This window comes from Lates calcarifer, linkage group LG3 (assembly GCF_001640805.2).
Source record: "Lates calcarifer isolate ASB-BC8 linkage group LG3, TLL_Latcal_v3, whole genome shotgun sequence".
NCBI lineage: Eukaryota > Metazoa > Chordata > Actinopteri > Centropomidae > Lates > Lates calcarifer.
Genome location: NC_066835.1, coordinates 2,094,929 through 2,122,928, shown reverse-complemented (window position 1 = coordinate 2,122,928; position 28,000 = coordinate 2,094,929). Strand labels below are relative to the sequence as shown.

The window sequence follows — 28,000 nt, the reverse complement described above, 5'->3', positions numbered from 1 at the left end:
AAGTTTTAAGAGGATTTAATATGAGGAGACTATATTTTATTCAGCGCATCTTAATACAGATTACAGAGCACAGGATCATTTAGAGTTGGCATGATTACAGAGTGCAAGTCTTAATCTCACTACCTCTGTTCTACTAGCAGCACACAAAGTGTTATTACTCTGAAACATTAAGGACACAGACAACAGCGCAGATCATCCATCACATCATCTCACCATTTTCAAAAGTCAAGGAATGTGGCTCATTAAAGTGACAAAAATAAATTAGTTAAAAAATAAATATTTTCTCTCAACACTGATTTCTACTGTTAAAAAGGCACACACACACACACACACACACACAGCTTTAACTAGTAGCCCTATTGGATTACACAGGCTGGACAATACAAAGGAGTGCAACTACCGTCAGACAGACATTATGAAATCATCACAGGTAAAGGTAGTACCATGAATATTATTGCTACCAAGCCGCATTTAATATAGGAAATGGACTGGACAAAGGCTAGCTGAGTCCTGCCAGAGGACAATTAATGCTGCATTCACATCAGATGGGAAATTAACATCCTAGAACTCAGAGAGTCTCAACAGTTTCAGATTTCTCAAGTGTGTTTTAATACAATAATCACATGTCCACCTGTATGTTTGTAGAATTAAACGTAGCTGTAATCGTTCAATCATTCCTCTTCAAATGTATACGTGTGGGCACATGAGTATTGATATTAACATGAGATAGACTTGAAAAGAAAAACTGAACTTATTCGTTAACTTGGAGTGACTTGGAGCATAGCGTATAATTTCACTGCCACAACTCAAATGTGTACATCTACAAGATCTGTATTTGGGTTATCTCAAATCTTTGGTACTAAAGTGCTTGCTCATGCTAAGCTTTGTTTTTTCCCTTGAAAAAAGGACTGACTGCACACCAAACCGTTAAGCATACTGTATGGAAAAGCTTTCATTCGCTGGTTAGAGATATTCCAGATGTGAACTTGGTTTGTTGTAAAAGATGAACTACAACATGCATCCTCATACTGAAAAGATCTACATTTCTGCAAATGCACTTACTTAGCTTAGTGAGTGAGATGATTAGATCAATAACACTTATGTCTGTGTGGTAAGTATGGAGCTGGTGTCAGGACTTGTTAAGCCTGGCTTGGCATAAAGAGTGGAGGGAAACGCCTAGCTTTGTTCACGTTGAAAGTTCAAAAATCCACCCACCAACACCTCTACAGCTCTCTAATAAACATACATCATGTTTGGTTGGCCTGCACATAAACAGAAATGTAAGGGGGAAAAAATAGTGGTTTTAGGGGAAGTTATACTCTGTGTCCACTTTGTTAGGTACAGCTATACAGTCTAATGCAATATACCTGCTCAGCCTATGAGGATGCCTAGAACATTAATGTTGTTAAAACTGGACATTATAAACTTTGTAAAGGCAGAGTTTATAGCATTGAATTACAATAGATTATACAGGTGTACCTAATAAAGTGTCCACTAAGTGTACGCTTACAACAACAGTTCTCTGTCTTATCTATGTGCCAGGACTTCTGTGCAGTTCCTCAGCTACAGCCTGAGTTGCCAGATATGGTTGGTGAGCAGAGGTTTCAGTATCTGTGTGGGCACTGTGCCCACACTTGGCAACTGCATTGTGATGACAAGATTCCAGAAAGCAATTGCCGACATTTGCAGGTTGTCAATAAATAGCTACAACATAAAACTCCTCCTAAAACCACAACTTTTTATCTCTCCTTTGTTTTTTGTTTTTATCAGTTTCTCCCAAGGCTTGTCATCAGATTGATGTTGCCAGGTTTCATATATCCGTTATCTACCAGACATGCTGTACATAAGTGTTGGGCGCCATGGCAAAATTCCAGCATGTAATTATGTGTGAAAATTAGAAAAGCATACTTTTTCATTGTTGACAGTAGCTAGCCCTCTGCTTCCACTCTTCATGCTAGGATAAACATTCTGACTCCAGCTCTCTATATAACACACAGACACAATATTAGTATAGTACTTTCAAAATGAAAGCCAATAACTGAACTTCCCAAAATGCTAAGCTGTTCCTTCACAATTATGTTAACATTGCATAAAAGTGAATGAATGTGTGTAAAATGGTCAAATGTATACAGTAGCAATTAAAGTCATGTTACTAAGCTAAAGGTTTATCCATGTTGTCCTGCTGGTTGTTTCCATATGAGGTGAATGCAGCCTTTCATTAACAGGAGCAGAGAGGAATGAAGGAGTCTTCAGCGTTTCAGATGTCGTTAGACGGGGTGCCCTTGCTTTTGCGTCCTGGCAGGGGAAAGGAAGATTTGCTCTGAGGCTGGGTGAGGCGGCTGGTCAGCTGTGTGAAGGGTTCAATCAGTGAGTTGCGTTCAGTGACGCTCACCTCCCACAGCTTTACCTTCTCACCTCGTGCCCACTGCTGCGCCACCTCATGGTCCACCTGACGACGTTCCCGCAGGTCTGTCTTATTCCCCAGGACTATGACTGTCACCTGAGAACACAACAGACACTCCTGAAGCAAATCCAAGTCTTTTTTTAAAGATTCAAGATGGTACATTATGCACCTTCCTATATGGAGAAAACATAACTCAATAATACATTAATTATTTAGTTGCAGCATTGCCTTGCTTTTCAGTCAGTGCAGCTGTTAAATCAGTGTATCTACATATTTGGTGAAATTAATATTTTCACATAAATTGAAGAAACTGTTCCAAAAGCTAAACAAAATAAATCCAACTTCTTAGCATCTACCATTTTAAAAGCCACTGGATAATGTAAACCTTATTACTCTCTGTTGGTTTTGTGTTTATAGCTGTTTAATGACTAGTGCAAAGGTTTATCGGGCTCAAATGCAAAAAAATAATAACAATAAAAAATTAATCAAACAGGTGAGCAGAGTCTCTTTTCATGGTCTGGTTTGGTTGATACATAAATATACGTACTAATCAATGTTCCCCCTAATTTTTCATGTGTCTGAGCATGCACACAAACTCCCTGAGACTTCCTTGGACCACTGTGAGCAACATCAGATGTGCACACTGTCGCACACTGTAATTATATGTGCTACATAGTTTTGCTGTGCACAGAGAAAGCAGGAGCAGCTTAGAGGGAACTTTGTTACTAATACTTACAGATTTAATACAAATGCACAAATTTCCCTTTAAATTATTTGACTAGGTTTCCAGTAAATTGCTTTATGTCTAAATACTGACCATGGCCATAAGTATATCAGCCATTATGACATTGTGGCTACAAGTTTTCAGCACCCCTGCTACTTGCACATTCTCAGGTTGACTGTAAACAGGATTACTATTTATAGGGACTACATGCCAAGACAATTCACCCACATTAATGCAAGTGAATTATAACTTCCCAAACTAATAACCTTGGTCCTGACATATCTTTATTTAGCATCTCAATTCCCAATTTCAGTCTGAATTCTGTTCTGTTTACACCATTCACTGCCACAGAGGGAAGACTGTGCAGCTTTGGAAATGTAGGGAGAAGGGAGTAGGTATTTGTAAATGTTTCATATGTCTTAAATGATGGTAAGGTATGGACATTTGAAAATATAATACACAGCAATACATTTTGAGCTGGAGCAGGAGTGAAACTTTCTCTGCAAGGATGTTAACAGCACATATTAGGAATGGTTACTAAAGAGGACTTTGAACTGGTTGCACCTCTTTTTTATCTCTCGATTTCTCTATTTCCTTCTTCAGAACATCCACCCTCTTGAAAGACTCTAAGCTGTCGACGCTGTAGACGAGTACAAAACCGTCTGCCACTGAGTAGTAGTGCTTGGGGAGGTCTTGTCCCTCGTGGAGGCCCTTGGTGTCATAGAGCCTCAACTGTTCCTTCACACCACGGTCAGTTTCCACTGAGGCCACATACACATCCTCCTGCGTCTCACTGGACTCAGAGCCTGGACAGACAACACAACAAATTCAGTAAACAGACTTTCAACCAAACATAATCACAGGAATAGAATAGCATTGCAGCTGAATTATTCTCTGAAACAGCAATAAAATCATCATGGAAAGCTCTGAACAGCATAACAGCCCCAGGTAAATCTCCCTCATTTACATATTTATATACATATACTATTTTCTCGAGTCGCTCCAGGTGCATTTCTTACCTACAGCGTGATTTCCATACAGCAGCTGCTCCAAAATGGCAGTTTTTCCAACTGCTGCCTGTCCACACACCACAACTTTACAACCTTTTCCCATTTCGAGCCTACAGTCCACAAAGACAAAACGTTACTTTGTTTATAGTCCCACCTGACATATATCAGACATGCAGTAATATTTTAACACTAACAAAGAGTACCCGAAAACAACTCTGACTGTATCTGTAGCACTGACTGGCTATGTCAGCATTTTGTTGTTAGCCTAGCTAGCTAACAGGTTAACCGTAGCATCGTCGTAAAAACACGAAGTAACAGTCCAGCTGCGAACACACTCCTTGTTCTGTACCGGTACATTCAGATAAGGTTCCTTACTTGAATCAGGAGTATAACTGTCTGCTTATCAAGTATGTAGCATCACAACCAGAGCATCCATTCTGTCCTGCTAGCACTTTGACAAGACTTATGCTGTTACTGCGCATGTGTGATTGGCGGTATTCATTATAATAATACTACAATTCTTTTGTTTTAATTCGTAATAATATTGTGCTATACAATATGTTTTGTAAGTATAGTATCAATCAGTCGTGACATAATATTTACATGCACATAGTATTAATTCTCTTGATTTTATAAAACTGTATTTGCGATTTTTTCACGTACAAACAATAGCGATTGAACTTATTTTTTCTCTAAACTCTATTGTGTCACTATATGTTATTGAATTATTTTTCTTCTTTCTAAATTTGAAAGAGAACGCGCGTTTGATTCTCGAAATTACTAATTACCAGCAAAGCAATGTCGAAAGTGCGGAAAATAAAAAACAAAACACAAAACACACAGGCTAAGAATACATTTCCCATGAGCACAACAGCGGAAATGCGTCACTGCCGTTTTCATAAGGCATGCTGGGAACCTATGCTCTCTCTTTCCGGCTGGTACGCCATCATGTAAGCGAGTATTTCTATGCCTTTATACAAAATGCAATCCATTAAAATCTTCTTTTGTAGTACTTCATCTGTCTGTTTGAAACGGGATATTGTTAAGCGACATATTAGTTAGCCATACGCCTTGATTATTTATTGACAAATATAATAGAAAACGCAGATTATAGCTCTGTTTTAACGGTGCTGAGATGCAGTTGGTCCGGTCCGACTCTGCTGGCCGTAGCGGAAAGCTAACGTGTTGTTGCCATGATGGCCTCGCGGTTAAGTAAAATAAAGGGTTTTCGCGATTCAACCCAATTAAAATTGGTACATGTAGTTTGTTGTTAATGTGGTAAATGTCACAACATTCCGGAGAAGTGAGGAGTAACGGGCTATGCGGCTAACATTAGCATGCTGGGTGAACTGATAGTCGGCTTTCTAATGCACATGGACTACTGTACTTCTACACTTTGTGTGTTTGCAGCGTAATCTTAAATATTGGACATTTGCGCCGCCATACAATGTGTTAGACGCGTATTAAGTCCTCAGTGTGGTGAAGTGTAATCACGGTTGTCTGGAAACAGTTGAACGGAATGGCTTCAACCCTCCAGACTTAAGGTTACAAGTTTTAATTTGACTTAAATCTACTAGTCAGCAAACTGACTTTAAACCTGGAGCTAGTGTTTTGTTGAGAGAACTTGTAAGCCATCAAATGGTACATGGCTGAAATAGACTTGAGTAAAATTTCTGTAAATATTGTTGAGGTTGGCAGTGTCATCTTATTAAGTTGGGGCTGTAGATGCAGGCTGCATGTTGTCCAGTGTTAATCCTGTGTAGTGATTCTCTTGATTGCATAGTATTATTAGACATTAAAGAGCTGGGTATTATCATCAAAGACGTGTTAACTTATAAGACTCTCTCTTTTCCACAGATAAGTCAACATGGGAGCATATAGGTATATGCAGGAGTTATGGCGCAAGAAGCAGTCTGATGTGATGCGCTTCCTGCTCCGTGTCCGCTGCTGGCAGTACCGTCAGCTGTCCAACCTCCACCGTGCTCCTAGACCCACCAGACCTGACAAGGCCCGTAGGCTGGGTTACAAGGCTAAGCAGGGTGAGTGCTGAGTCCAGAGATTGTCCCACTTACACTTTGCACATGTGTGATCTGATCTCATCTTATCCTGTTTTGTTTGATTGAAACAGGCTATGTAATTTACCGCATCCGTGTACGCCGTGGAGGCCGTAAACGCCCTGTGCCCAAGGGTGCTACCTATGGCAAGCCAGTCCACCATGGTGTCAACCAGATCAAGTTTGCCCGCAGTTTGCAGTCCACTGCTGAGGTATGTACATCTTCACTAATTAGATTGTGGTGTTAAAGCCAGAAGTAGGTTATGTTTTTGCCAAAGTTTGACAGTGCTACAGATGAACTCTGGATACTCGATGCCATTGTGGAGAGCATTGCAAATGTTGGAATCCAAGAGGAAGCATCACTTTAACAACTGTAAATGGTGGCTCATTTGTCATGATTAATTAAATAATTCTGTGTGTGGGAAAGGGGCAGTCAGTTTTGATTGGTGCTCTGACTCTCACTCTGTAAACCTTAGATACATTTGCTCATGTTAGAGCACCTGCCTCCTGTACCTTCTGTTAATCCAAACTGCTGTGTACAGCACACACATTGGCCAGAGGGTCATATCATGCTTAGTTTTGTATGTAGCAGCATATGCAGTATTTACATTAAATGCAGCATACCTGTTTGGATTTGTAAATGCCCAGAAGTGAAAATTGGACGTTTTGGTTTGATTTGTTATGGACTGCAAACACCAAAACTGAGATGTTTGCTCGTAGGACTGCAGCTGATGATTTAGTTGACAGAAAATTGGATTATTTTTTGAAGTGGATTCAGGGCTTTCAACACATGTGTAGCTAAATATGTAGTTAATGTATAGTATTTAGTTGAACCAGTTGAAAATTGATACTGTACATGTTTTCTCACTGACAGGAATTACTGAGGAAACTTAATTGGGAATAAATCCTTGTTAATGTTACACCCATTTCTTGCTATAAGACAATACCTACCACCAAAAGGCTGAAATTGGTGGACATTATCTATTTTTTGCCATTTTTTTATGCATACAGACTGTATGAGAGTGGTATTGTCACATACATGTGGCTGCAGTGGTCCTCTGTCAGAAAGATGCATCCCCCATCTTACTGTTCAGGCTACTTGGGAAGACTTAACAAGTGCAGCACAATAGTCCATACATTTTTATAAAATGTTTGAGAGATAGCTCTTAGACTTTAGAGGACAGTTGGGTTGTTTGCACAGTTTTTGATGAGAGTTGAAGTTAGGACTTGAAAATTTTAGCTTCCCTGATGCCATTAGACCAAAGTCTACAACATTTGTTGTTGTTTGGACTGGCCCTTACTTGTGATATTGTATTTAAAAATAAATGAGCAGCCTCTACAAATTGACCATGGAATCAACCCCAGTAAAAAGCCTGGTTCTGATCCTGAACCAGAACGATGCATCCTGTAAGGATGGAACAGCTGAGGGTTTTCAAGCCAGACATTTTCAGCTTTCCATGATGAGATTAGACACTGAAGAAGAATGTCATCAGTTTAGTTCACATAAGCAATATCAAAAAGTGCCTGGTCACCACTGAACATACTTGCTTGAATTAATACATTGAAATTCAAGGTGGAGTTTAAGGTTTCTCCTTCTCAGTAGTAAACATCACAGACCCACAGTGTTGGTAAATGAGTGCCTGCAGTGGTGTCACCTTCATAGGATTTCTGGGTGTTGAAATTCAAATTTCTTGCTGCCACTGGGAGCCGCCAAAGTACAAAGTAGCTTTTGAAGCTTAAAGACACATAAGCTATACTACCTCATTTGTGTCTATTTTTGTAATTATTACACAGGGTTGATTTTAAAATATTTTTATATCGTAGGAGCGTGCTGGCCGTCACTGCGGAGCCCTGCGAGTGCTGAACTCCTACTGGGTGGGCGAGGACTCGACCTACAAGTTCTTCGAAGTGATTCTGATCGACCCCTTCCACAAGGCCATCAGACGCAACCCAGACACCCAATGGATCACAAAGGCTGTGCACAAGCACAGAGAGATGCGTGGCCTGACTTCTGCAGGAAAGAAGAGCCGTGGCCTGGGCAAGGGCCACAAGTTCCACCTGACCATCGGAGGCTCTCGTCGCGCTGCCTGGAAGAGGCGCAACACCCTGCAGCTGCACCGCTATCGCTAGAGCACGACTGTACATTTAAACAAATAAACAGCCCTTTTTATGGTGTTAATTCTGTCTGGTGTCTGTTTCATTCATTAGAATATTCATCCCTAACTGAAAACACTTCTGTGGGTGTGTAAGTAAGTCGGTAAGTCAAATGAAGTGGCAAATGAATAACAGCACAGAATCATTCATCTTTCCCCATAAATATGATTAAAGCTGTCCTTCTCCAATAATTTAAATAGGTGAGAACATAACCTAGTAATCAGACTGGGACAAACAAATGCAAGATGAAAAAGACACAACTGCAAGTCTACAAGTAACTACTCATTGTACATTTATCTTACCTTCCCATCATGTATGTAAACTTTACTCAATGCTAAGTCATAAAACTGACATTAGATGTAAAATGCAAGTCAGCATGCTGTAATCAAGTGTATTTTAACTTTATTGATATGCAGTGCTCCACTGCATATTCTTGGCATTATGTTTAATTAAACTACTTCAGTTATCTAGCCATGCATTACAGCCAGTACAGTTAATGTCCATGACGTATAGCAGTCTATGTAAGTATTTGGACAGTTGATATCTTTTGTTCTTCAGGCTCTGTTCAGCACATTCAATTTGAAATGAAATAGGTGGATATTTCAAGTGCCAAGTCTCAGCTTCAATTTGAGTAGTTAAATTCCAGTATAGAAAACTCTATAATCCAGCCTTTTCACAATAATGCATGTGTTCAAAGGAAATGGACACTACTAACTGCTTCTTAGCAGCTGTCATTTCTAGGTTAGTTCATTCACAAGAGTTTATACAAAGCTCAGGTTTGATACAGAGCTGAGAGTTTAAATTCAAATAAATTGAGATGGAGTTGTTGATTAAGTACACCTGATCGCTCCTTATTTCAAGACTGCACTCCCTCACACTCATTCACTTGCTATCACACCGGGCGGCAGTTCTAGTAGGAGGATTTTATCTCTCTCTTTAGTTCTTATCCTATATCCATATAAGTTTATCTAAGAACTTTCTCATTTCTTTAAGATGGACATGTGAGACTGATTTGACTTATTGTAATCTTATATTTGTTTTCTTTCAGATTCAACAGCCCATATGTTTTGTTCTCCCTTTCAATAACCTTTGTTCAGAGATTGTCATGGATCTAATTTAGTGCATTCTGATCAATGCTCACAATGACAGTCGTCTTCTCATCTGAACATTTTAATCTGCAGTGATGACTTTGTTTGACATCATGTGGATTTTGTCCAGTTACTTTTGAAACCTAAACTTTGGCACTCTGTGTTAAAGAGCTCTATCTCCCACACAGTTCTTTCAATATTGATGTATACCTGCTCAAATTAAATCTGAGACTCGGCACTTAAATGCAGTGTCTATTATGCTATCTCAAATTGACTGTGCAGAAGCCTGAAGAACAACAACAAGGTTTTCTCAAACATCATAAGACAGTAACTCACCCAAGCCAAATAAATGGAAAATCATTGTGGTCAGCAAATATAATAATCATTGTGGTCTGATGATTGTAGTTGGTCCCCAGTGAATGACTTTAGCAAGTTTTGCCTTTTGGGTTTTGCTTTCCAAAGTTCTGTACACATGTGACAACAATAATGGTCAGAAATTATGTTAAGTTGCACATTTTTGACTGAAAATCCCTCCTCCATCTACAAAGGGAATCCACTAAAAATAAATATGTAACTGTCCAAAATCCATACAGACTGGACTGTATACTGTGCAAAAGTTTTAGACACTAAGTTTAGTTTTTATTTATCCACTAACTTCATACCAAAGTGCAGTTAACAAAAACCTAAATTAGTATTTGGTAATACCAAGGTACTTTGCAGGTAGGTTGCTCTAAGCATCTTGAAAAGATGATTTAGTTATTTCTGACTCTGGCTGTACGTTTGGGAACATTGTCATGCTGCAGAATGAATTTGGGACCCATCAAACGCTCTCTTGATGGTGCTACATGATGGATAAGAATTTAGAGGTCTGAAGTGCTGAAACTTTAGCACAGTACTGTATACTGTCAAAGCTCTTTGTTTCTGATAGATAACGTATTTTATTTTCAACCACTACTTCCATGGTAACAAATGACCTGTCATTCTTAAATGTATGTGAGGCTAAGACACAGATAGAGTTATTTGTGGACTCTGAACTGCAGTCAGCCACCCCCCTTATGATTATGATAACAATACTGTATCTACAGTAATTTGTTCATCTACCATCTGTGAATGGTGGAAATTTGTATCTAAAAACATGACCACAGAAGCACTCCAAACTCAAGTGGTTTTCACTACTGAGCGTATATTGTTTTAACTAAAATGTCAGAGGTGACCATAAAATTCATCATTATAACAGTTTCCAGTAGTTCCAATTATATAACCGAATAACCGATGAGAGAATTTTAACAATAACTCCTCTCTGTCCCAGTGAGTACATTCAGTTCATTAAGTCAATGCCAAACAAATGAACTTCAGTGGATCTACACTTCACTACACGGTAACTCTATGTTTATACATAATTGCACCAAATTTTCAGAACTGGAGATAGTTATCTAAATCTAAGTCCAACTATGCCCCTGAAGTCTCACCTCATACATGTGATGTTCAAAAGAAAAAAAAAAACTAGGGCATCAAACTCCAAATCTACCCTGCTGTCTGTGACCTGCCATACTGAGCTGCTTCCAACCAATTACACAGAGAGGAATATCGTTCGCATGAAAACCTCATTGTGTGTACTTGAAATGATCCCCGTCTCACTGCCTGGGACACTGGGCACTAAAATCACATTTATTGGCACTAACTCCTGCTGATTCCCCTCCAGGCGTTAGCATGCCGTAGCACTACCACTTAAGGAAACTCAATCTGGACCCTTTTGTTCTTTAGAACTACTGACCCATTTCTAAAACCTAAGTCATTTTTAAGGTGTTACAAAGGCAGTGTAGGACACAGTGATGTATAACAGCATCAAGACATGCACAGCACTGAGACTTTTCTTTTCAAACTGCCATGCTTCACACAATGGTGACTGCCTTATATTAAATATAATGACCTGCCCTGTGCTGTGGAACAAGTTGCCTAAATATTATTATTAAGCTTTTGAAAAGAAAGGAATCTTTGTGTTTTCCATTGATTCAACCATTAGGAAGCAGTGCACTCATACACCACTGTTTCTCATACTAGTGTAGGTGGTCCAAGCTGTTTGGGGGGAGGATGTGAGGGCATGTGTAGTCTGGGAAAGTTGTAATCTTAGAGGTGTTTGGTTGTGAGGTTTTTAAGACTGTTGTGTAACAAGGGCTATTACCAGCTCAGTAAACTAAAAGACAAGGCTGGTTGTTTTCTAGTTTTCTCGTTGTCAGCAAATCTGTGAAAAGACCAAAACCAACATTGTGCCTCTACTCTGTTTGAGGCACATCACAACCACTGGTCCTCAGCACCAAAACCACCTGTGTTTTTCACAGCAGACGTTACATTCATCCAGGGTGAGCTCTGTGTCGGTCTGAATGAGAATCTTCTGTGTATACAATAATCCAAGACAGCCACACAAAGAGTGAAATGTTCAGGTACAACCGGGCAGACATACTATATATATTCACATTCACACCTATGGGCAATTTAGAGTCACTAATTAACCTGCATGTCTTTGGACTGTGAGGAAGCTGGAGAACCCAGAGACATGCAGACTCCACACAGAAAATCCCCAGGTGAACTGGGGCTCGAACTGCTGTGAGGGGACAGTGCTAAATTACATATTTTGTAGATTACTTAAGTGAAAAGAATTAAATACATCCGTGCAGCAAACACAAAACTGCCCATCTCCTTGGCAGATAGGCAAAGCAAGGCTTGGCTGACACAGGTGTGGCGGTGCATTGTGTAGTGTTGCTTGCACAAACCCAGTGTATAAAAAGTCAGTTGTAGGAAACCTTATATATATATATATATATATTTTTTTATTTTTATTTATGTAAGAAACTCTATTATTATTTATATAATAAATATTATTCTATTAAAAAAAAAGCATATAAGAAAAAAATCAGCCCCATCAGATTTGTGTTGATGCTGGCAGCCTTGGAACTCTTGATTATTTGGAGGAGGAGGACCACACACAGACTTGCTCTTTTCCTTTTCTGTATTTAAACAACATAATGTTGAATCAAAGCCAACATTTTTGGCTTATGCCCTCATCAGGGTCCAAAGAGGAATAATAAGCAGAAAACAACTTTATCTGTATTCTCAAGCATCCTATAGACTAATTACACCATTCAGCAGTCATTACATCATTGGTTATTGAATGAGGTTGGCCTCTACAACAAGACAATGATCCAAAGCAGACGTCAAAATCTACCATTCAACCTCAAATCTGCCCTTGAAGTCCCCTGACTTGAACATCATTGAAAATCTGTGGGTAGGTTAAGGTTCAACGGTTAAGGGGAAAGTTAAAGGAAACTTAACTTACAGTGGACTGGACTGGATTATCCCAGGGAGGCAAGAGACACAGTCTCAGATATGTGAACCTTTTGTGAAAATGCAAAAAAGGGATTGTTGAACTCGGCTGAGAAATGTAAACATTATAGTGATTTTTATCTAAAAAAAAAAAACTGCACATCCAGTTTTACTTGTATTACTTTACAGGCCAGTCTTGACTGGTGCAATATGGCAGATACAATGATGTATTGCAGCAATGGGCCAAAGAAATCAATGCAGTGTCTATGTACAGTATATGCCAATGGGCAACCTTCATTATTGCACTGGGCCAGCTCCTCAGCAGGAATGTTCTCCTCTGTATGAAGCCCCCCTCCTGTCCTTGTCATTTCTTTTTTTCTACTGTTGGCTGCAAGCAATTTCAGTGCGCTTTTATATAAATGGTAAAAGGACTGTACTTATATAACGCTTTTCTTGTCTTTTCGACCACTCAAAGCGCTTCACACTACAGGTAACATTTACCCATTCACACAGCACTTGATCTACACAAAATGCTTTCTAATTCACATTCACACACCAGAGGCAATTTGGGGTTTAGTATCTTGCCCAAGGATACTTCGGCATGAGGACTGGAGGAGCCAGGAATCAAACCACCAACCTTATGACTGGTGGGCAACTGCTCTACCTCCTGAGCCACAGCCGCCCCATACTGATATTATCCTACAACAGACACTGATTGAAGCACTAAAGTCTTGCACTTGCTGCTTAAAAGACATGAGAGTAAGCCTAGTTAAAAATGTTTATATTTACCTTTTGAGGCTAAAATTGTCATAACTAAGCAATATATTAATTTAATGCAATACACATATGTAATTATAGTTAGATCTACTTATGACCTAATGATGGGGCAATGATATTATAATCCTTAATTTAGACATTCACACAATCAGCCCTTTTTGCTAGCTGTTAGCTGCATTTGGCAGCTTCTGCAGTGTTACTTTTAGCTTGGAGATGTGTTTAATGTCTTCATATTTGTCGCACTTGCTCATTCAGGCCAACAGATCTGTCCTTTGGGATTGGTCATATGCTACAAACAGCACCACCACATCATTTCCCTCATACTCTCATAGTCTTTTAAATGCTGTTTGTCAAACTCCAAGTGGGCTGTCATTGGCTTTTTACTCAACATGGCTTCCATCTAACCACTCTACCTGCAGGTTCTCCCATCTCTGCAGAGGACTGCTCTCTCACAGTGACTATGTTAGAGTGACAAAGGCCCTTCTTGTCTGGTTGGTCATTTTGACTGGACAGCCAACTCTAGGAAGAGTTGTGGTGGTTTTAAACATTTCATTATTGGTGAGGTTTATTACCCTTGATCTATACCACACCACACGTTTATCACTGAGGTCTACAGAGAGGGTGTTTGTGGCTTTGATTTTGTTTGGACATGTAGTGTGAATTGAGGGACCTACGCAGGTGTGTGCCTTTCTAAACTATGTCCAATCAATTCTATTCCTTATGTTACAGGTAGACTCCAATCAGATTCTCAGAGCTCCACAACAAAGGCTCTGATCACTTTTATAAAGAGATTTCAGTTTTTGATTTTTCATACATTTATAAAATTTCCTAAAAACATGTTTTCACTTGGTTTCTTGGTTGTTCATGGTTGTTGACTGTAGATTGACGCAAAAATGCAGTTTTATCCATTTAAAATAAAACTACAAAACAAACATGTGCAAAATGTGAAGAGTCTGAATACTTTCTGAAGCACTGTAACCATACAACAATGATATTTTGAACATTTTCTTTCTTATAATTAGAAAGAATTCATTTTTATGTGTAACAATTTTTAGTTGTTTAGTGTCATCATAAATATCACACTTTATGTTAACTACTGTTAAATTAATTAAATGGGTCATAGTGACAACATATTTCTGTCCTTAGTTAAAATAGCATTTTCCCTGAGCTAGAGTGTTCGGGTCAAAGGAGAACATAGGAAGGGTGGAGTGAAAACAATGGCCATCTCTCACATTACTCCCAGTCCATTGTCTGTCCGTACATTAGTCCATGGGGAAGCAGTAATTCCTGACCTGCTCTGTAAAAATCCCAAAGAGAGAAAGCGGAGAATGTGGGATTGCTTACTTCTGAAAGGTTTCATTGTTGTGATGAAACATTATCTGGGATTGAGAGTGCTATGGGAAATGTCTGGTGGGCCATCTTTGTGTGGAGCCTTTGGCCAACTCCTGCTTGCTGTTTGGACAGAGAGAGGAGGGAAGCATTTTTGTGTCATGTTAACCCAGTAAGAATTTAGTGTGGGGGGAGAGTGACATGACATGAAAGTCTTAGAACTGGATCCACTAGTCTGCTATGTATCATTCAAACAGTATCCACTGTCAAACACTGGTTTGCAAAATTATCTCACATGATCCATATAATAATACCAACTACTGAACACATATTACTGTGCACCGCTCAGTGAATGCTTTCATTAGGTTAAAGGAAAGAACTGTTATTGATTAGGTTTCAAAGCAATATTTTGGTGAATATTTTACTGGGGTTTATTGATGCACTACACAATGTTTGAAATGCTCTGTAACCCTGCCGAGCATAACATTTGAATTTCAGATATTTAAAGCTGCTCTAATTAGTTGCTAGATATAATGAGAAGATGACATGGGTTCAAAGAAGAGCGATTTTAAACAAAGAAGGAAAATATCTATTAAAGGTATAGTAATGACAGCTAAGAAGACAGCTAAGCCCTAAACAGCTCTCTTCAGAAAAGTCTGACATTTTATCTAAGCTCACTGCTAATGATGTGGAAGTCTACACAGTTCACACCTCAGCTTTAGTACATCTCCAACGTTAGGGATATCAAGACACTATAGCAAATATGCAATATAAATGGAGTCTGAAAAGGCTGGAAAAAATAGCTGCTTGTTTAATCTAATCATGCCAAAATAGTTTATTCAATACCAGCATTACAACATGTCACTACTTGCAGAGGACAGCCAATTCTCCTACTGAAGCCGTAATAAATCAAATTATAGTGCTCAAGCATAGACACACTCAGGTGTAATCTAATGTTTTGTACAATGTATTATTGTCTTTATTTCTGGTATCTTAAAAATTCATACCATCCACGCTCATATCTTTTTTTATAGAGAAACTTCTCATTTAAATGTTTTCTTCACAAGCGGAAACATTATGTATGAATGCACTTCTGGATTCACTACTGTTATCCAGGTCAGTCATTTTACTCGCTGAAAGTGTCTTTATAATGTTTGCACTTATGTTAAAAACATGACTTTTGAATTTCTTGTATTTGTGATCATAAATGACACAAAACAATATTCGAAGCCTGTTTTCTGTAGTAGGAAGGTAAGTCAAGTGAAGAGATGAATCTTCAGGAGAACACAGGTATAAAGAAGCCTGGTGCTTTGAGTCATAATGTTTACTGACCTGTACAGCCTAATCTGACTCTGGTCTTCATTAAAGATTTTTCATAGACGGACCTCAGAGATCTCTTTAGCAGCAGCAGTGATCAGCATTTGAATACTGGAAAATAAACAAAGAAATTTAAATATTGTCTTAATTTGCAGTTCCAGTTAAAATTAAAAATTAACACCACTTAACAGAATGGAAAACATATTATTTTGTCATTGAGGCAAATTCAAGCAAATGGCTAATCTAGAATGATAATCTGCATAAACAGAGAGATTCAATCCATAATGTTGTATTTCAGTTATGTATCTGTGTGTGGGGTTATTAATCTTCTTTTTAGTGTGCTTTAATATGTTGTGCTTCGAATTTAGGTCACAGGAGAAAAAAAACATTCCCCTGGCTTGGTGTGCTCCTCTGGGAACAAACAAGAAGTCATGTTTTGACAAACTGGTTACACTTTAAAATGTACCAAGAGAACTGTTTACATTGTTTCATGAGCAGACCAGAATTGTTGGCAGAGCTGCAGAGTTCACAACGTGGACTTGAAACTAAGTGAAACTAAAGTTACAAATAATTTAAAGTTAAATTCTGTCTCAGTTTTGATAGCATCAGGCAGCTATTGCACCATATTTTGTTGACCCATGCAATGAGGAGGTGTTTTGAATTCTCTAATCTTCAAATTCATGTCTATTACTGGCCTCTCTTCCAAAACAACAGACCCGAGGCTCACAGGTACTGGAGTATAGCATAAAGGGTTTAAGATGATGTGGCCAAACATTTAATATCTTACACGAACATGAACTTTTGCAATGAGTGCCACCAGTATGGACATTATAACTGAAATTAGCAGTTACCAAATGTATGTCTCGTGTACAAAATATTTTAGCCACTCTTTATCTTTGAAAAAAAAAAAAAAAAAAGCATATGACCAGACATTATGGATGATAAAAGTGTGCTTGTGAACACTGGGCAACAATTAACTTTATACAGTACTTACTGCAGGTCTGCTTTGTGTTACCATGGAGAATACAGGAGTAACAATATAGGCTAAGGACAGTATTCTTTGCTTAAGACAATGAACAATCCATAAACACCAATAAGATCAACACATATTGTGTTTCTCGACTCTGACATTAACTATCTGTGATGACAAATGACACCTTTGCTGAGAGTAGCTCGATCCGATGCAACTGGATCTTCTTGTTATGGTGAATCAAAATGGACGGCAGCAGTCTAAAAATAGGGTACCACGGTAGTAGTAGTAGTAGTAGTTGTTGTAGTAATAGTAATAATAATAGTTTTCATACAGTCCCCATACCCTGCTGTGTAGAAAAAATGCTCTGAACAGCATTCTACTGCAGGAAATCATATTGTAAAATGTAATGTTAAATTCAACAGCTACCTGTTGACCTTTGAAAAAGGTTTAAAACTGAAATATTAGTTTAAAATGGAGCAAATATCTCAGTATTTTATGTTGGCAAAAATGTATCTGGCATATAAATGCCAAATACTACAATACTACTGTTTTAACCTTTGCCCTCCTTTCATAAAAAAGCACATGAACAAATCTGGATCCACACCAAAATATGATAAGTACCGTAATTACAATGTTGCAACACGCACTTTTTGGACACAGTATGTGCTAGCCAAGTGTCTTTGTTCACTTTGACTGGTGAAAGTATGTCAGTGGGTTACATTGACACCAGTGCAGGGACTGTAGGGAAGGAGGAGCCGATGAACTGGGTCACATGGTTGCACACTGATCGCTACTCGAAACAGTCACTGCAAAGCCAGTCCTCCATATCATTAGAACTGCGCCCTCAACGCATCACCTTTGAATGGAATACGGCATATTTCTTGATGTAACCTAGTTACACTGAAAACAGAACGAGCTGCGGCTTTTTTCGTCGGAGGAAGCGAGCACCGCCTCCAAGGCCGAGAAAACTGCCCTTTCGGTGTCGTTTAAACCAGCCTCTGAAAACTTGCTGCTTCGGTTTGACATGTGAGATTTTTTTTCCTGTGAAACTGTGTCTTTCGCTAGTCTGACTGACACTGACAACAACCGACCGTGGCTTTTACGGTCTTTATCAGGTCTAAGTGACGCTCATTTAAATGTTGTAGCTTTTACAGCCAGTTTCTCAACCGGGAACATTCAGCGACTTTTCAGTTGCTGAACACTAAAACAGAAAAACGGCTTCTGCACTGAGGTAGCAGAGGAGGAGGAAAACCCCCAAACTCATAGGATATGGACTCGACCAAAGCTGGTAAGTGTGCTTTAAACTCTATTTAAATGACTTCGAGGTGCAGCCGTATGCAGTGGGCTTGATATTGTGGTCACATCCTGCCATTAGGTCAGTTAAACTAGGTTTAGTCGAGGTGGCACGACTAGCATAATCAGGGCACTTCCTGTTTTAGCATTTTAAGTCGTTATGTTCTAAAGAAGCACTTTAAAATGCTAAAGGTCCTGGTGTGTTAACATTAAACTGGGTTAGGAGTGCCAGTGTGCTGTTGTTATTACCCAAGTAGTTGGCTTCAGCGGCACTGCAGTCGTCTCTCCTCACATGTACCCGTCATCCTAGCCATGTGCACCTGTGTTTACGCTCCTCGTGCGTCGGCGCCTATTGGCCGAGTGGCGCAGTGACGTAGCCATTGCATAATTCCTCCCAGCAAGATGGTGTGGGGTCCCAACGCGGATACACGTGAGGCATCTCACAGCAGCTTGCGGTGACCCAGTTTTCCCGGGGAAAGAACATGCTTGCTCCACGTGGGGGCGTGTTGAAAAAACGTCGAAAGTTATAGTGCATTCAACACCCATGTAATACACACACTACCCTTTTGCTGAAAAGTATTTATAGAAATTACGTCGAATTTAATTGTAATGTGTTGACACGTAATGGAAACTCTGGTTTTGATGTCGACTTTATTCATTTGGTGAAATATTACTCCGCCAAAGTGGTACATTACCTCAGCGAAAAACTAAACACTATTTAATATACAGTTTCATAACCGCAGCTCCGAGAATCTGATATCTGGACATTATTTGGTCTTAACTACATCAACAGGTTTCACGTTGACCTGCAAATGTTGAAGAGTCGACATTTCCCATAAGACTTGAACGCAGCCCCCCCCCGCTTGGCCAATTTAGGATAGAATAAATCCGATCAAGACATTTTGGCGACTTTATCTTAAAAGTAAAATCTCATAATTTGTCACTTAAATAAAAAAAATGCTATTATTGTTACATACTAAGCAGGACTGATAAATGTTGAATGAAGAGGAGACAGTTTTGTTGAAATGATTCTACACTGAAATTTTCATGGTAATCGACAAATGTTTAATTCTGAAAAATATGTCTGGGCCTTTTGCTATATTGTTTTGTCTCGCTTGACACTTGAATGTTATTCAAATGCTATATGTTAAAACATATTTTCAAACTGACTGTCCTTAGTTATATTCTTGAAATGTTGGGTATGGTGTTTATTGCAAAATACCATGTCAGTGAGTTGGTGGAGCTGGGCTTAAAACTGGATCAGAACTGATGTCTGAGGTCCCCTTAATTGCTTTGAAAAATATGTATATACAGTCAGGCAAATTTTCTCAGCCCATTGGTGTCAGTGCTACTATGTAATAGGTAATACTTATTAAAAGAAAAATAACATAAATGTAAGGATGGAGTATGGATATAAGTATGTTATGGAACCAGTGTATGTGAATGGCTGCAGGGATAGGCCAGACTACCTACTACACACACCCTTGTGAAGCTGACATTATGTAATGGCTGTTACCTAATCACTGAGAATGGCAGAGAAGACATCAGGTCAGCCTATGTTGAGGGGAAAAAATGGCTCAGCAGCAGCAGCAGCAGCCTGTCTGCTCGATTCTTACTGGCTGAGGAAGCTGTTGTCGTATTATGATCTGCCCTCTTTATGTTAAGCTTGTTGGCTCCACAGAGAAACTGTCTGGAGCTGGTGATAGTTACATTTCATTTGAAGGAGAGAAAACGGTAAGGCCTTAGCATGAGCATTTGTAGCTGCTACAGCAGACAGAGGACTAAGATGTCGCCTTCTGTAACCTGTTGGCAGCCCTCAGCCCCAAACCCAATAGTTTCTACTGATTTCTTTCAAATTTATAGTTTCTTTTGTAAAAATAAATAAATAAATAAAATAAAAAAGGCTTAACAGTTTTTCTAAATCAGCTGATCACAGTAGTTTTTTTTACACTCAAACAGTAGGAAATGGTGCATTTGTTGGGGACTATTTTCAGGTGATTAATCTGTATTTGGTGCTCTAGTAGTATTTGATAATAATGGAGCTGTATGGCACAGAGGAATAATCAGGCTTCAGATACACGTTTAATGCATGTTAGTATGACCGTAACAAAAATATAGAATATCACCAGCCTTATCTTTTAAGGAAAAGAACAGACACATCACAATCCCTGCACAGTGTGGAGTTGTTGCTGCAGTCCCTGTCATCATGGCCCATTTTGTCTCTGTCTTTTTACACCAGGAGGTGTAATAACCTACATCAGCTCATCTAGCTCTGCCTCCAGTCCAGAGTCCTGCCACAGCGACTCCTCCAATGGCAGCTACCAGTTGGCCTCCCCGCCTCACGGCTCCTCACCCAGCCACCGCCAGCTGGGTCAACCAGCTGACCCCACACTCCCTGCCAGTGGCCAAAACCTTCCAGGGGCTCAGAAGACCGGACGCTCCTCCTCTGCAAAATGTGGCATCACAAGTAAGACAGCCACTCTTTTTATTCATTAATCTTGTCAGCACACTTGATTGGGAAAACACTTTCACTAATTGCTGCTTGCATTGGAAAAGAAAAAAAGTTACATTTTACAGGAATTAAGAAACTCAAATTTAACATGACATTCCATATAATTTATATATATTGATCACTTGTCTAAGCTAACCAGGATTCCATTACTGGTTTCAGCTAATTTCAGTGTACAATGAAAATCAATCCCCTATATTTTCAGAACTATTAATACTGTTTCGACTCACTATAAATCTTACAAGTTCCTCCAGTGTGATGTTATGAAGTCATTAGCCCAGGTCCCTGCAATGCAGCCACCCAATACACTTTTGTTAATTATTTGGCATGATCATTTCTGTATTCATTTACTTGAAAGCCTTCTCTCTCTCACACTGCCAAGAATTTTAAAATTAACAAAACAAATAACAAAAAATAATTTACTTATTAATTTTGGCCTAAATGCAGTTAAATTTCCCCTTCAATATTAACACATTAAAAAAAAAAAAAAAAAAATTATACTCTGGAAATGTTCCATAAACAGTGGAGGCCTATATTAATTCAATACAAAATTCTCTGTATCTGAATTATGGGATAATTCATATTCATCTATGTGAATATGTGAAATAGCTGTTTTCTTATGTGATGTCTTACATTTAAAGTGTGTTTTAAATGATATAATAAATTCACATGAGCTTTTTGTGTTGGTAAATATACAGTATCAAGTTAAAATAGTCTATAAAATAGAGTTTTTGAGAATTATAGAATGTAACTTCCCCATATTAACAATGAAGAGGACATTACCTGAGGCTGCAGTGTAGGAAATTAATCTAAATAAATTAACAGTGTGGTTATTGTGTTTCTTTTTCAGATGAACTGTAATCTTGTGTTTTTGTATCAATCAGAAATCAATGGCCTGGTGCTGCTGTGTAAGGTCTGTGGCGATGTGGCCTCTGGTTTCCATTACGGTGTCCACGCCTGCGAGGGCTGCAAGGTGAGGGCAGCTCTCTGAAACAACACCACCCACACACTCACACACACACACACACACACACACACACACACACACACACACACACACACACACACAGACACAGCAAGCATGCTGCAGACACTGAATCAGAAACATTTTCACTGCGACACAGCAATGTGACTTTGGACTGGAGTTGAAGTGGGTCACTGCAGACACAGCCATCTGTACAGCTACAGCCAGAGACTGTGAAACTAGTACACTCCCCCCCATATTTATATCAGCCGCCCCTCATACTTCACGTTGCTGTGTGGCCTAGTTAACTGTGGGGAGCAGTGTACAGTAACAAACACACCACAGTGTGCCTTAGAGGAGGAACACACACACACACACACACACACACACACAGACAGACACATGTTTTAGACTGACCTGTTGCTTAGCCGGTATTATGCTGTTTTACCAAACTCACAACTGCAAGAACCACAAATACGACGCTACTGATTCTAGACTGATCTGTTCTCACACATGGTTATCCCCCTCCTCTCTCAATGATGTGTGTGATCTTAGTCATCACACTGTGCTGTTTGTCTTTGTGAACACACAGGGCTTCTTCAGGAGGAGCATTCAACAAAACATCCAGTATAAGAAGTGCCTTAAGAACGAGAGCTGCCCCATCATGAGGATCAACAGGAACCGCTGCCAGCAGTGCCGCTTCAAGAAATGCCTGATGGTGGGGATGTCCAGAGACTGTGAGTATCTGCTGTAATTACTGTCAGGCTCATTAGAGTTCCACTCATTAATCCAGTCTCTCAAGAGCTGCGATCGCGTAGATGTCTCGCTTGACTGCTTTGTGAATTAACAGATCATTTATACTGGTTGATGTAATTTTTTTCTCAGTTAAATTGACATAACGAGGCTAGTTTCAATCAGGGAAAATGTACATTAATATATATTTGTTCATGTAACACATAGCATTACCTGTGCTGTAGATACTAATAAGCTTTGGTAAATTACAACATAATCAGCCAACAGTAGATTAACCCACAGCTTGATACCTTGTCATTAAGAATACAGCTGATATGTTACATCAAGTATACAATTACAAATAATTAGCAAATTGTTTATTATTGTACAATTACCACACAGTTTAAACACTCTGTTTAAATGATTACTCCAGTGGTTTGGGGATATGGATATTGTTCAAAATGAATTCAATAAATAAGACATATTGAATAAATACGCACAAAATATTTTAATGAAACATGAAAAAAACGGTGAAAAAATCCTACACATTTTTCAAATTCAAATCAATATTACTAAACATATTTTTTTTTTACTTTTGTGGAAATAGGCAGGGTGAGAGAATATGCCGTAACAATGAACATAATCATTTTCTGTTTTTTAAAATGAATTTGTTTGCATGTATCAATGCATATTATTATTATTAATACAGCCATAACTAAGATGTTTTCACAGGCCATAGAGATAAAAATGATGGAATGTCCCCTCAGTAGTGTGTAACTGATGCTTGTCATGTCTTAAGTGCATCACTTGAAACAAACTAACCCAGCTCAGTGTGAGAGAATAAGTGGGTAGGATTTCTAACAGCATTCCACTGTATCTAAATTAGTCACACTGCTCATTACTGTCTAACTTGTAATACAACCCTGAAAAATAACGCAAGGGAACTTTTCTGAAATGATCCTCTTTTTACTGTTCAGCTGTGCGTTTTGGCCGAATCCCTAAACGGGAGAAACAGCGCATGCTGCTGGAGATGCAGAGTGCCATGAACAACATGATGAACAACAGCCAGCTGCACAGCCAGCTGCACAGCAGCCAGGCGCTACCTATCGCCAAACCGCTGCCAGCCAGCGCCACAGAACCTACCTCAGAGGACGCCGGCTCCGCCCCCTCCTGCTCTCCATCCTCATCACCGTGCTCCAGCCAATCAGACTCCAGCTCGGACCCTGAGCCCTCCGTGGCAATGGACACCAGCCCCAGCTCGGCCTCACCAAGTGCGTCTGACAGCGGAGAGGAAGAGGTGATTGGCTCAGTGACCAGGGCCCACCAGGAGACCTTCATGTACAACCAGGAGCAGAGCAGCCTGACACCTGAGACCCCAACCACCACAGGCCCCCTGAACAATGGCTCTGATCAAAACACCCCAAACTGTTGGAAAGAAGAGCGGCAGGACGCCTGGAACCACCGCAATAACATGGTCACCATGGCAGCTCAGGACCCCTCCTCCAGCCTGGGTCCTCAGGGTCCAGATGACATCACCCCCAGCCACTGCCCTTTCAGACTGTCCAGGAGCACTGCCAGCCACTGTCCAGCCTACACACATGGAGCTTTCAGAGCCCCAGCTTCAGAGGACTCCATCAATGGAGCCTACAATGGGCACCAGTGGAGAGAAGGCAAAAGGATGCATCTGGTAAGATAAAAAGAAGTGAGAGGCACTTATATAGCACTAAACACAAAGCTAATTCACTTTAATGAGGGGAAAAAATAAATCAGTAAATAAAATGCCATTTAAAGTCAATGAAAAAGGACAGATAAAATGAATTAAAATACAGTTAGATGAATAAGAATGATGATGGTCACCATGGCAGATCAGGCAGACTGACAACACTACATGTTTGCCCCCAAACAGTTGGCTATTTACACATTCAGCAGACATGGACTATATGGATGTATTTGGACTTTTGTTTCTGGCCACCTTGGTCTCTACCTTGTCCTTTATTCTTTGCATTAAAACACTCTAATAGACTGGAATTTTTATTGGGGCAATTTAGACTGAATTTAAGTTTTACAAACTTTGATCTTTGGACCAGAGATACTGTCCAAATACAGTACGATTTTTAATGATAGTGACGCAAACAGATTTATTGTAGGTTATATGCAGTCTGTTCTATGTTTTTCCAGCCAGACACAGTACTATATTCCTGTTCCCTGTCCTCAGGTTTGTCCGATGAACACGTCTCCCCATGTGGATCCTCAGAAATCTGGCCACGAGGTGTGGGAGGAGTTCTCCCACAGCTTCACCCCCGCTGTCAGGGAGGTGGTGGAGTTTGCCAAGAAGATCCCAGGCTTCAGAGATCTGTCCCAGCACGACCAGGTCAGCCTGCTGAAGGCTGGCACCTTTGAGGTACGCCATATTTGTCTAGCTCATGTGCCATGAGGATATTTCTCAGTTTTTACAGAATCTAGTAGCAGTTGTTGTACCCAGACTGACAGAGCAGTGTTTGTGTTCTGCAGGTGTTGGTAGTTCGTTTTGCTTCTCTTTTCGACGTGAAGGACCGCACTGTAACCTTTCTGGGTGGGAAGAAGTACAGTGTGGATACTCTGAGAGCCATGGGGGCCAGCGACCTCCTCAACTCCATGTTTGACTTTAGTGAGAAGCTCATCAACCTGGGCCTCAGTGAGGAGGAGATGAGTCTCTTCACTGCTGTGGTTCTGGTCTCTGCAGGTGGGTTTTCATATCTTGTCATTCCTTTTTAAGAATTAGATTAAGATTAAGAATTTTGAAGGCTACCACCAGTGCACTAGGGTTCTAACCCTCATGTTGGCAACAACAGAGTTAGTTAACTGATACATCAGTGGAACCCCATTTCTAGCATTTTTTGTGCTTTTTCATTCACAGTCTCCACAGTATTCTGTCACCAGCCTAACACTAACCTTTGCTGTCCATTCTTCCAGATCGTTCTGGCATTGAGAACGTGAACTCAGTGGAGGCCCTGCAGGAAACCCTGATCCGCGCCCTGCGAAGCCTCATCACCAAGAACCACCCCAACGAGTCGGCCATCTTCACCAAGCTGCTGCTCAAACTGCCTGACCTGCGCTCGCTCAACAATATGCACTCTGAGCAGCTGCTGGCTTTCAAGGTCCATTCCTGAACTTTCCTCTAGTACTTGATACCACCCCTCCCCCCTCTGCAACACAGACTAGAATGGCCCGTGACCGAACCTGGAGGCCACCAGCTGGGTACCACCAGCTCCGCAACACCTCCCACCCAACCACACCTGCACCTCCATGCTTCTCCCATGAGGCTTTGGGTTTTGTTCCTTCTGTCTATAAATTGAACTAAAGCTCAAACCTGACATTTAAAGGGGGAGGAAGACCATAAAATGTTATTGTACTGTACTGTAGGGCGTATTGCCTGTGTGATGGTATTGCATACATACAGACACACTGATTGATGTACATGTTTCCTGTGTTTGTGTGTAGCATACTGTATGTTTGCAACTGTACAAACGTTAGAAGCACTTTTCTGTATAGTGTAGACTGGTATTTTTGCATTCATAGTGCAATATGTGACTGCTTTTTGATTTGAGCTGTATAGTGGGGAGTCATAAAACCTGTGTACATTGTTTCAGTGGCACACATTAATTTGAATAGGTGCCGTGCTCATGTGATAAGGGGGGAGTGGTAAACCTATGACCCCCAGACACTGAATAACTAACGAGGTAGAATCCTCTTTAAAAAAACCAAAAAAAACAAAAACAAAAGCAGCATGTAAAGCTGCTAAAAAAAAAGGTCCCAGGTTTCTAGTTTGGTCCCCAGAGAAATTTGAGAATGTTGTTTAATTTGAATGACTTTTGGGAAGCAAAAAACAACGATGTCTTAGTTTAAGCTTTTCCATGCAGTTGTGTATGTACTATGCTGTGTTTCTGTCAAGTGCAGGTTATTTTTCTTAATTATTTGGGCATTGTGACAAATCAGATGTATCAGTGTCACTCGATTGCTTTGCGATATGAGATTTCAGTGGAAACACTGGAGAAACACTGAACCAGTGAAATCAAATTCTGGACTTTGAGCATTTTGAAGATACCTTTTCTCTTATCTTACATATATATACATATATATTTTCCTTAAAGAAAAAAGTTTATTTCTGAGATTCCAGTGTCTGCTGTCCTTCTTGTCTTGGGTCATGTTAAATTTCCTAATCTGACACTTGATGCTGTCGGACACTGGACGGCAGAGAGAACTGTCTCGCTGTCACCAGCAACTCCCACTTGCTTGAATAAACTTAATTTCTGTTTTACAAAGCTGTACAGACTTTAGTTGAGTGTAATTAAACTGAATAGGTAGGACTATTCTAGATAAAATATGACTGTAATATCACTGAAGTGATTGTAGTTTAAAGAAATAAGCTGAGTCAAGGTGACATGTGAGTTGCTGGTCTTCAGATATTTTTGCAATGCCATCTTTATGTCCCGATGTCGAATTCAGAATGTCTGGCCTTTGATATCCAGAGCTTCTGTCATTGTGTTAACATTGCTAAAATGTGGTTCTGTTCTCCTCTGTGAAAGGATTGCAGTATGCATAGATTTCTACATAATTATATACATACTATCATACATACATAACTGTATAGATGAATATATCTATATAAATAAATTTTATAAATGCAGTTCATGTTGTGAACTGGTTATGTGTCTTCTTGTCTTTGAATTACATCCAATTGTATTCTACAGTTGTTACTACAATATCAAACAATATTTAATTACATCTGCTATAATAACAAAGCATTACATTTACAGCTGCCCTAATGCTTTACTGTTCATTGTGCTCATTATCCATTTTTTTGGTGTTGTATTTATTCATCTTAAAAGAGCACTTTCATAAAGATCTCTCAAGCTGCAGGACATTTAACTATTCAGCAGATTTCAGTTAGTATAGTAGTCGGTGGAATTGAAGGCCAAGGATCAAGTGATTTTGAGTGATTGTAAGAATGCAATAGCGCCACCATATGGCCATTTAAACACTATTACACTATTAACTGTGTCCCAGTTCAATTCCACTGTACATACTGCACTATTTGTGTGAATGCACAATATATATGTACCTTATGCACACAAATATTTGTAATACAAATTAATAAACCATGTTAGACTAAAAGGAAATGATACAGTACGTTCACTGTAAGACAATCCAACACACACACACCAAATTAGATGATTACTAAACCAAGTCTTGTATGTATGACATTGAGAGGACTGGTCAGCATTGTTTGAGGCATTCTGTGATAGACTGGCAACCTGTCCAGGGTGTACCCTGCCTCAAAAAGGATACGCAGTATAGCTATTGAATGGATGA

The 28,000-nt window shown here is 39.6% G+C and overlaps 3 protein-coding genes across 5 annotated transcripts in view; 2 read left to right on the top strand and 1 right to left on the bottom strand.

Annotated features, from left to right (window-relative positions):
* rpl15 (ribosomal protein L15) overlaps positions 1–8,370 on the top strand; it is a 224,637-nt gene extending 216,267 nt beyond the window's left edge. The window contains exons 1-4 of one of the 2 annotated variants that reach the window (XM_018701248.2): positions 4,983–5,088; positions 5,996–6,177; positions 6,267–6,403; positions 8,016–8,370. In XM_018701248.2, coding sequence (XP_018556764.1) covers positions 6,006–6,177; positions 6,267–6,403; positions 8,016–8,321 — 615 coding nt within the window. In that variant the 5' untranslated portion in view covers positions 4,983–5,088; positions 5,996–6,005 and the 3' untranslated portion in view covers positions 8,322–8,370. Of the gene's footprint in view, positions 1–4,982; positions 5,089–5,995; positions 6,178–6,266; positions 6,404–8,015 lie in introns of those variants that run through there. The other variant, XM_051078872.1, reaches the window with a different exon arrangement.
* nkiras1 (NFKB inhibitor interacting Ras-like 1) lies at positions 15–20,301 on the bottom strand. 2 transcript variants are annotated; one of them, XM_018701250.2, is made up of 5 exons: positions 18,693–20,301; positions 16,193–16,288; positions 4,148–4,248; positions 3,693–3,934; positions 15–2,500 (listed from the first exon to the last, which is right to left on the bottom strand). In XM_018701250.2, exons 3-5 carry the CDS (start codon positions 4,239–4,241, stop codon positions 2,258–2,260), a joined length of 579 nt encoding a protein of 192 aa, XP_018556766.1. In that variant the 5' UTR covers positions 4,242–4,248; positions 16,193–16,288; positions 18,693–20,301; the 3' UTR covers positions 15–2,257. The 2 variants fall into 2 exon arrangements, with proteins under 2 accessions (XP_018556766.1, XP_018556765.1); XM_018701249.2 differs by lacking the exons at positions 16,193–16,288; positions 18,693–20,301 and adding an exon at positions 4,514–4,651.
* nr1d2b (nuclear receptor subfamily 1, group D, member 2b) lies at positions 17,887–27,314 on the top strand. Its single transcript, XM_018701235.2, has 8 exons — positions 17,887–18,438; positions 20,683–20,910; positions 21,837–21,925; positions 22,509–22,653; positions 23,626–24,335; positions 24,864–25,049; positions 25,160–25,370; positions 25,601–27,314. Exons 1-8 carry the CDS (start codon positions 18,420–18,422, stop codon positions 25,795–25,797), a joined length of 1,785 nt encoding a protein of 594 aa, XP_018556751.1. The 5' UTR covers positions 17,887–18,419; the 3' UTR covers positions 25,798–27,314.
* The last annotated feature ends 686 nt before the right edge of the window (positions 27,315–28,000 follow it).

What these genes read in the sequence shown, in the direction of transcription:
- nkiras1 (XM_018701250.2), bottom strand. Translation starts at nt 4,241, where the DNA reads ATGGGAAAAGGTTGTAAAGTTGTGGTGTGTGGACAGGCAGCAGTTGGA. An exon ending in GTATGGAAATCACGCTGTAG is followed by an intron (nt 3,935 to 4,147) that starts GTAAGAAATGCA and finishes TTGTCTGTCCAG; the next exon opens with GCTCTGAGTCCAGTGAGACG. An exon ending in AATCGAGAGATAAAAAAGAG is followed by an intron (nt 2,501 to 3,692) that starts GTGCAACCAGTT and finishes TTGTGTTCTCAG; the next exon opens with GTGACAGTCATAGTCCTGGG.
- nr1d2b (XM_018701235.2), top strand. An exon ending in ACGCCTGCGAGGGCTGCAAG is followed by an intron (nt 21,926 to 22,508) that starts GTGAGGGCAGCT and finishes GTGAACACACAG; the next exon opens with GGCTTCTTCAGGAGGAGCAT. An exon ending in TGAAGGCTGGCACCTTTGAG is followed by an intron (nt 25,050 to 25,159) that starts GTACGCCATATT and finishes TGTGTTCTGCAG; the next exon opens with GTGTTGGTAGTTCGTTTTGC.